Source organism: Protopterus annectens, chromosome 9.part0, assembly GCF_019279795.1.
Source record: "Protopterus annectens isolate FY-2018-M chromosome 9.part0, PAN1.0, whole genome shotgun sequence".
NCBI lineage: Eukaryota > Metazoa > Chordata > Ceratodontiformes > Protopteridae > Protopterus > Protopterus annectens.
The window spans coordinates 833,691,141-833,701,103 of record NC_056743.1 but is presented as its reverse complement, the minus strand read 5'-3'; the positions used below and the strand labels follow the sequence as shown (position 1 = coordinate 833,701,103).

Here is a 9,963-nt window from a genome sequence, read left to right as displayed (position 1 = left end):
ATGTTGAAAATAGCAAAGCCACAGCACATTATTTTTTCCCAGGGAAAAAAATTGGTGGGCCGTTTTTGGGGCTTTGCTATTTCCTCCACTGTGGTGCGATCACGGAGTTGGTATATTTAAGTAGGGTGGTGTGGGGGGGGTGAAGCCCCCCACTTTCGTTTAAGTTTAAAGTTAAGTTTTTTTTTTGTCACGGAACAGCGATTTTTTTCCCTTGGGGAAAAAAAAATCACTGTTCTGTGTTTTCGGTTTTGTTGGGTTTTGGACTTTAAGGTTCGATATTACAACAATCGAACTTGTGTTAGTTCAACTTTGTGATATAGACCCGAGGTTTTGCTGACAACAATTTGTATGAGACTGTGGTGCAGCTCAGTAAGGGAATTTACCCTTACCACACTTTTGGGCAGTATTGGAGTTGGTATATATAATTAGCAGAGGGTGTGAGTGGCTTGCCCCCTTTAAAAAAATGTTTTTAATTGTTGTTGTTTTTGATCATTTTAGATTTGCTCTAATGTATGTAATTACCAAAGTACTATAAGTCATATAAAGATTAATGCTATTCACATGAATAGTTCTGAATCAACATTTTCTTTTAGGTTCTGTTGCAGGAATCCTATTTAGTACTAACAATCTCTAATTCAAATTTCTTGAGCAGATTTATAACTATGATAATAACAAACTTTACATACCTCAGTGCACATTTCTCAAATATGCTTAATGTTTCAGTTTTCCTGTAACACCTGGAATATTTCAGTTCCTCCTCTCCTTTAAACAGTTATGTTTATACCAATACCACATCAGATGACTTTGTTTCTCTGAAAATATCTTATCAGTCCTTATGTGATTAAAATGCATCTATTACACAGTTAGCAGAAAATAAATGAATAATGCTGCTAACCATAAGTCCTGCAGTCAGGCCACCAAGCACCTTTACTAGCTGAACTAATTACCTGAGAATAGGTGGATTAAACACTACTTTCTTCCTCTTAAATGATGATATATTTTATTTTGTCTTTCCCCATTTTCTGTTAATTTGTGCTTTTACTCAACAGGATGTCCCAACCATTGGAGTGACCTCCTCTGTATCTTTGGGTCAGTCAGCTAGCACAACAGGTATGTTTGTTTTCCTTTATACATGTTTAAATATTTTTGTAATGACTTTACTTTCCTCTTTTTTATATAACCCTATCAAAGGCATAAAGAAAGCCCATGCAGCCAACTTTTAACATTCGTCTGTAAAATGTTTTTGACAGCCTTGCAAAGTTAATCCTTATTCCACAATTAAAATGGTCTATATACCTTATAATTTGATGGGGCAAACACATACTCTCAGGTAACGTATCTAGCATGTACAAACTTAAATATTTTATAACTTACATCTTCTTGAATGTAAACCTATTGATCTTTGCTACACTTAGAATATTAAGAAATAGCAAAGCAGTAAAGCAAACTGACAAAAATGATTGAAACATTTTCCCAACAGGCTTTTTTATCATATCAGGTACTTTGCTTCTGAAGTGAGCAGTTAAGTCATTTATGTAGTATTTTAAGGATTTGCAGCTTATATATGAAGTAATATGTATTTAGATGGAATCAACCTGAGGAATTAGCAAAATACATGGATATATCATAAGTACCAAAAAGTTTTTTATTTTTCTTTCCTCTCTTCTTAGGTGTATATTTTACCTCTCTTTCATAAAAGTAACTATTTTTTAGACCTAGGAAAATAACCTATTCCTCAACTCGCCCTGTTCTTTCTCTGATACATTTCCTATCTTTCCTTCACCTCTTGTCTTACTTTATCCTTCTTTCATATTAGCTACTTTATAAAATATTGTTCTTTGCCCATCCCAAAAAAAAAAAAAAAAAAAAAAATTTACCTTTTTATTTTGTTTTTTCCTGCTTAGTGTTTTACTGTTATAACTTTTATGTAGACCGATTTTTTTAACTATGTATTAATACTTGGAGCTTTTCTCCCAGGGCCTCTACTGAAAATGGACATATATCCAGTTAGACTAGCCTGGTCAACAAATGTAAAATAAAAATAAAATATCCATTTTTATCATCAATAGAGTTGCCTGGTTACAGTTTGAAACAGTGAATGCTCCTATGAGCAAACTTTTTTTCAGGCTGTAAATAACAGTAAATGCTTATAAGAGCAAGCATTGTTCCCAATTGAGTTTTTGCCACCAGCGTTTTGTATGGGATTATGGTACAGTGGGGTAAGGGACTTTGCCATTACCATGCTGTTGTACAATCTCAAAGTTAATATATATAGTATGATCTGGAGGTGTGGAGGCACAGCCCCCGGCATGCAGTGGAGAAGTCTAGGGGTGTAAGGAGAATTCCTTCCTTCAAATAATGCTTATAGTTTTATTTTTTACCCTTGTATGATTTAGACATTAGAGTTTGGTGTTGTGGATTGCTGGTTTTAGGCATATGGGTTTTGGTAGTGGAACTAGTATTTACTGAAGAAGGATACAAAAGTTATATTACCCACAATGTCCAGTACTTTACTTACCTCCATTTGCACAAAGAAACCATCCATCACAAATCAATGTGTTTTTTATGGACAAAGTTCACAAAATTTTGTATATGAACTTACAGAACATTTAATGCCAGGAAGGTGCTATTATTCCAGGTGATACATGTAAAAAAGTCAGTCTGTGTAAGAACATGAGAGTGCATTATTAGAGTATCACTTTTTATAGAAAATGAGAAGTCTTGAAGTATAAACCACATGAAAGGGGGGGGGGGCTTTAAATGTACAGACTACCACTTGTGATGTGTAACACAATATTACAAATATCAGTGGCATTAATGTGACCCAGTCATTGCAAACTTACTCCCAGTAAGCTCTGAAGCTCTCAGAACATGATTGCTAGTTTGGGGTGACTACAGATAGACATTTCACAAGCAGAAGGGACATTTAATGAAAATATTAGCAATATGTTTACTCAAAGTCATCTTGACAGGAGAAACTAGCAAGGAAGAAAAAGCTGACAAAATGTGATCATTACTGAAAGGCCTCATTTTTGCTATGGTTTGACTGAAGGAAAAGGCAAGGAAAGAGAAAGCTGAACAGTCGCTCACTCAAGCAGAAGTGGTGATCACTCACTGACATAAGGAAATGTTAGAGCTCACTGGGGATGACCATGCTGATATTCAGTTCTCTATGTGAAAAACAGATTTGCTGCAGAACACAGCCAGAAGAATATCATCTGAAGTGGTGGTGGAAGGCTGTGATTCAAAGCCTTCTTAGAATACAAATGACAGAGCTAGAACAGACTGACATTGAGTTGGACTCAAAGTAATTAGGCATATTACAGGGTGCAAAAGGTCAGATCCTCTCAACTGTCCCTGATCTTCAGGGACGTCCCTGATTTAGACTCCAATAGTATGTCTGTCTCTCTTAATCCCTCTTAAAACTGGTGACTGCTGAAGAAAAAGTGGTGAATTGCCCTTAATAAACAATGATAGTAATTCAGAGTTATAGACGTTTTACGTCAGAAAATCTATATTAATCCACATTCTCTGCTTTAAACTGTTGAGTTTTACTTGCACTGAGCCATGTGGTCTGCCTCTTTCAGTTGCAGTTGTGAGAATTGTTAACATCCAACTGTATCCATAAGGGTTTTGTAACCTGAGTTCCAGTTTTCACAGCCACTGTTTAAAGCATTACTTGTATGTTTTCTGGGCACTACTGTAACTGATGCACTGCTTTTCTATGCAACTATTTCTGGGGCTGGTCTCCATCTACTTTGTTAGTTACAGCAAATGTACTGAACAGATGTTAACTGAAGAGAATAGTGCAGTGGCTATAGAGTGCATATTGTAAAGTGTTTTTACTTGCTATACAGTGTTCTACTTACTGCATCATGTCTACTTAAGCTGCTTTGCTTGTAGGGCTAATTTTACTCAAGTTAACTGATATGTACTGTGCTGTTGTGTTTTTTTTTCTTAAACTTGTATACACTCCATTAAAGGGCTTACAGTAACCAATGTCTATTGATTGTATTTTGTAAAATGCGTTACTGTCTATATTGTGTTCTACTTCTGCCTCATTTCTGATACTTCTGCTGTACTAATCTATCTGCCATCTCTTAGGGCCTCCTACTTTCCTTTCTCACCCTCCCCATCTTTGTTGTTGCTTCACTCCCTCTAGCCCTTTTTATTAACAACCCTGTCTGCTATCCTCCCTGTCTAGTTGTGTTATTTCTATGCTAAGACACTTCCTTAGTGATCATATATCTTCTGTCCTACATCCCTCCTAATACCCCTGGCCTAACATTTATTTATTTATTTATCCTCTTACAGCTGCTGTTCGCATTTTTCCCAGTGAGTACACCCGACTAACCCTGCTTTACTGGATCTTTCACCTCTTTGCAGCTTCCTCATGGCAAGAAATACAAGCATTCATCTCACCTGCAGGGGGACCTATTAGTTTAATTAATATTCCTGCTGTGCTAGGCAAGTTTCTGTAGTGAAACACTTTAGTGCTTATTTGTCTAGTGACATGCTCACTCACTCAAAAAGTGTTGGACTCTCCTACCCTTTCCCCTGAACTTTCTCCCTCCATTCGTCTCTCTTTTTAGCATCTGCTAATATCAACAGCTACAAAACTATACAGACCTAATAAAGCAGCATGTGTTAGGTTGCTATTACATGTGTAAGTTTCTTACCTCTAGGAATTGCCTACTCTTAATTTCTCCACTGTCTTGAGGCACACTTTAACTGAATGTTTCTACTGTGGTCTGGCAAGCTGCCCTGGTTTCAGGGATCATTTCTGTTCACTCAACCTCTGTTTCCCCTTTCCTTTACAGCCTGTATCCCATTGCTACTGTCCTCTAACCCAGCAGTTTAATGCTAAAGACACAGGTCATTATTATACATTAAAGTTCTTGCATTGCATGTACAGCCTTCAGGTAACTTGTGGTTTGGTTAAGTCCCGCTACGCTCAGGCTGGCTGCGCCCCACCCAGCCCCCAAATTCCACCCACCCCAGTAGTACTAAATTTATAGTTATATAACCACTCCCCTCTTTTACAACCAATCAACTATAACCACTCAGTTAATAACAATCCTCCTATCTGCCGCAAACTTCCTAATCTTCTTAATTTATTACTGCTTAAATACTTTACCACCATAATGTCTCAGCTATTCGTAACATTATCACCAAAACCAAAGCTATTACTCTCTCTCCTACATTTACTGCTCATTTCATATCTCCTCACCATCTATGAAAATCTACATTACCTAGGATTCTACTACCCAAAGACCCAAACTACTACCTCAATAGTATCAAACATGGAAAACTTCACATGCCCCTCACAATTAAATTCTTAACTCCTAAAAACTACCAACCAATTAGATCCAGATATATCAGCCCCAAAAACAAACACTATTAAAAGCTGATAATCAAAATCCTAAAACTCATAGTTAGCTTACAACACAACCTCAAAATGGATGGAGACATCCACCCTAACCCCGACCCATCCTCACCTGCTGACTTTAGCTCTGAAACTACTAATTCCCCTAACATAATACCTTCAAATAAATCCCCAAATTCATTTCTGGCCTGACACTTTTGCCCTTTTGGCAGTTTACTCCCCTGATATATTATGTCTAATAGAAACTTGGCTAAAACCGGCAACTACAGATAATGAGATATTACCACCAGGGTACAACGTACTCATATTAGACCACCATACTAGGAGAGGTGGTGGGGTAGCTATACTTTATAAAACTAGACTAAATGTTACTAAGGACTCCTTACAACCACCCCAGGTTAATAATGCAGAAATTCTTATAACCAAACTGCAAATTAACAAAACAAATGTATAAACATAATCTGTGGTTACATTCCCCCAGGTAATAACACAAACACACTAGAAGACATCCTCCTTGGTTATCCAGTACCGATCCCCAAGAAACCATTGTTTTCAGGGACTTCAACATTGGCTGGAACACCTGTTCCTCGGAATCTCCTACAACCCATGTAAACCTATGTGGGTTTACACAGATCATATCCTCCCCCACCAGGATTGGCAAACCCAGTTACAAAGAAAGTATCATAGACTGGATACTTATCAATAACCATCCCCATATGTACAAGTCAGGGACCCTCCCTGAAGACCTAAATGACCACTTTCTTACCTACATAATTATACAAGGCTGATAACTCCCATCAGCCCATTTACAAAACTATAAGAAATAATAGGAACTTTAACCTCACCAATTTCCAAAATGAACTCAAATTATGTAATTGGTCAGTCCTAAAACAATTACCATTGGATGAAGCTGTAGCATACTTTAATACCGATTTCCTTGCCATCCTGGACTCTCACACTCCTGCTCGCTCTGTTAGAACCAAAGCAAAAAATGCACTGTTGCTTTCAAAAGATACCAAATTAAAAAATCTTACTTAGAAACAAGGCATGGGCAACTTAGCATGCCACAAAAACCCCACTAGATCAACTAAGATATCGGCAAATAAGGAATGACACAAAGAAATCTGTTACATTAGACAAAAAAAAATTACTGCCATCTTCAACAGAAACATCAAAGCAAACCTCAAAAATTCTGGGCAGGAATAAAGAAACTTCTTCAGCCAGGTCAAACCACCACTCCAACCCCTTCATGTTCCAACCATAAACCCCGGAGGATATTGCCAGCACATTTAATAGTTTCTTCACAGAGACTATCCAGTCCCTAGCTAGTCAGCTAACTCCCAGTTGCTCTAACTCAGCTGCTGCTATACCCAGTACCCAACTCTCCTTTAGCTTTCAGCCAGTACCTATATCACTTATCCGTGCGTTAATTAAGAAATTAAAGCCAACCACCCTATCTGCTGATCTCCTCCCTGCAGAGTATCTACAAAAAGCTGCAGATGCCATAGCATACCCCATCTCCATCTTAATCAATAGAACTGTATCTGAAGCTACCATCCCCTCCATGTGGAAAATGTCCCATGTAATACCACTCCATAAAGGAGGTAGCTCCATTGAACTGTCAAACTTCAGACCCATAGCTATTCTGTCACCATGGGCTAAAATTATGGAGAAGTGCATCCATAAACAACTCCTGCACTATCTTATCCAGAACAATCTGTTGGCTAGCTCTCAGCATGGCTTTAGGCTATTCTGTAGTACTACCTCAGTTCTCCTCTCCTTCTCTGATGTCATAAACCATAACCAAAATAATTACAAACTATCCTCAGCCCTCTTTCTTGATCTCTCCAAGGCCTTCAATATGGTTAGCCACCAAAAACTCATCCATACTTTGAAGGCCTTCTCCTAAGATAACCGCACTCTCCAATGGTTTCAGTCCTACCTCTGTGGTAGACAACAGGCCGTCTTATGGCAGGCAAACTATCCTCCCTTCTACCCATCACCCTAGGAGTCCCCCAGGGCTCTATACTAGGACCCCTTCTTTTCTCTATCTTTATTAATGACCTCCACTCTGTCATCCCAGATGCAACCTGCATTCACTATGCAGATGACTCCACTTTAATCTGCTCAGCCACCTCCCAGACTAAACTAATGACATTGTCCCAGAATACGTTTAACACTATTTTAAATTGTCTCTCTAATCATCATTTGATCTTAAACCCTAACAAAACAAAGCTGCTACTTTTTCCCCACTCGCAGATCCTCATCACTATTCTTTACCATTAAATCTAATAATGGCACCATTATCTCTGCAGACGCCCAAACTAAATGCTTAGGTGTTATAGCACATAATAACCTTAAATTTGACATTCATGTCAACCAAACTATCAAAACCATTAATAAAACTTAGCTCCCTTTATGAGATTAAACCTTTTCTTATTCCACTTGCTAAAACTGCTATTGGCCGTTCCCATCTACTCTCTACCCTTCCGTATGCCTCCCCTTTATTCACCAATCTGAACAAATCTGACCTAAGCAAGCTCTCTAGCTGTTATAACCACATTGCTAGATTTGCCACAGGCATGGCATTTAGGACACACCACTGTCATAACCTAAATCTTCTAGGGTGGCTTGAATTACCTAGCCTACTTCAATACAACCAGCTTATAGTGGCATATAAAGTACTCAACCAATCAGAAAATATGCCTGCACTTAAAAACATCATTAGCCCCTACAGTAACCTCAGGACATTTCACTCATCTAACAGACTGCTGGTTCAAACATTCAAAACCAATAACTCAGCTGGGGACTCCCTGTTTGCCAACTCTGTCAGCATAACTTGGAACTCCCTTCCTGCCGACCTTACTCCAGTATCTTTATTAACTCAATTCAAAAAAGTCTCAGACAACATTTTAAGACACACTGGTTATGTCCTTGTTCTAATCCTGACTAGGTCCTTACTATAATTGTCTGCCAAACAGTACTTTATACTACATACAAGCTGTGACATAATTGTGAGTTTAGATACTTATATAAGTTTAATAATGATCGAATGTATAACTTGCTTGACTGAACAGAGTCTGCAAACTGTTTGCAACATGTATTGATATTATGATTTTTCCTGTATTATTTTTTTCTGTATGTTGTGTTTGGAGCTTTTCTCCCTGGGCCTCCACTGAAAATGGACATGTATCCAGTCAGACTATCCCAGTCAACAAATGTAAAATAAATAAATATTAAAGTTTTGAAGTTTTGAATCAAATGAGTACAATCTGTAAATGGCAAAAAGAGAAGCACTATGCCATACTGGTTGAAATAAAAGTAAAAATTATGCAGAATTACTCTAGTTCACTATGGTAGAAAAGAAGGCTGTACAATGCCATGAGATGCCAATTAAACAATATAACGGTAGCGTTGTCGCCTCACAGTAAGACACTGTCCGGTTCGATTCTCAGCTAGAGCGCCTTCTGCGTGGAGACATGCTTGAATGGGCGCACCTTTGTTGAAGGTTGTGCATCAGGGCTGGTAACTCGCACGTAAAATCAACTACCAATCATTAGCGGACCGGAGTTCCACTGTGGCAACCCCTAACGGGAAAAAGCCGAAGACACAACAACAACAGTGCATCTGTTGGTAAGATAATCTGAAGTCCGTTGTTTCTTGGAAAGGACAATGATAATGAACATGGTAGAAGAAGTGGAAGCATGGCTAAGAGACAGAATGGAAGCATGAGGTTTAGAAGGTGAGGCTTGGGCAATAGACATTAATGGAGTGTAAGATGGAGGGCTGGGGAGACACAAGAGGCATAACTCCAGTATAAACATAGCAGCCATATCACTGTTTAGTCAAAAGGGAGAATGAGGGAGCAGTGTTAAACAGAAGGGAATAAAAGGAAATAAAGGGACATTAAACAAGGAACTGCATATGAAAAAAGGAGGAAAGATATGTCAAAAACATTGCAGGGTCTGGAATAATCAATTAAACATTAGAGACAGAGTGAGAGACAGAGAGACAGTAAGAGAAGTGACAGGGCAAGACAACAGAAGAAATTTCAGTGTGGAAGGACTGGAGTGATGGAGATTGACTGGGAAAATAAGGGGTCCAAAAGCCTAGCTGTGCTGCAAAATTACTAAATTAAAGGACCCTTGTTTGCTTACTCTCTCTCTGCTTCTGTCATGGATTTCAGTTTTCTTAACGCTCAAGCTGCAGATACTGTAGTATCAGAATTAGTGTTTCTATCATCACAATTAGCTGGAAGTTACTGGATGGAAATTACCTGTAGCCGCGGTGGTGCAGCGGTAGCGTTGTCACCTCACAGCAAGAGGTTCTCCCATTCGATTCTTGGCTGGAGTGCCTTCTGTGGAGTCTGCATGTCCTCCCCCGTCGAAAGTGGTGTTCGAAGACATGCTTAGAATGGGCGCACTTTAATGAAGGTTGGGTTACATCGAGCTGGCACCTCAGTAACGTAAAACCTACTGCCAATCATTAGCGGACCGAACTTTAATTTATATATTATCTCTTCTATTATAAAAGTTATTACTTTATTAATAGATCAGTCATATATCGCAAAATGGAAA

The 9,963-nt window shown here is 38.5% G+C and overlaps 1 protein-coding gene across 3 annotated transcripts in view; it reads left to right on the top strand.

The window, feature by feature from the left end:
* LOC122811579 (major histocompatibility complex class I-related gene protein-like) overlaps positions 1-9,963 on the top strand; it is a 227,994-nt gene that overhangs the window by 180,168 nt on the left and 37,863 nt on the right. For all 3 annotated transcript variants that reach the window (XM_044083509.1, XM_044083510.1, XM_044083508.1), the window contains one exon: positions 1,050-1,110. In XM_044083509.1, coding sequence (XP_043939444.1) covers positions 1,050-1,110 — 61 coding nt within the window. The remainder of the gene's footprint in view (positions 1-1,049; positions 1,111-9,963) is intronic.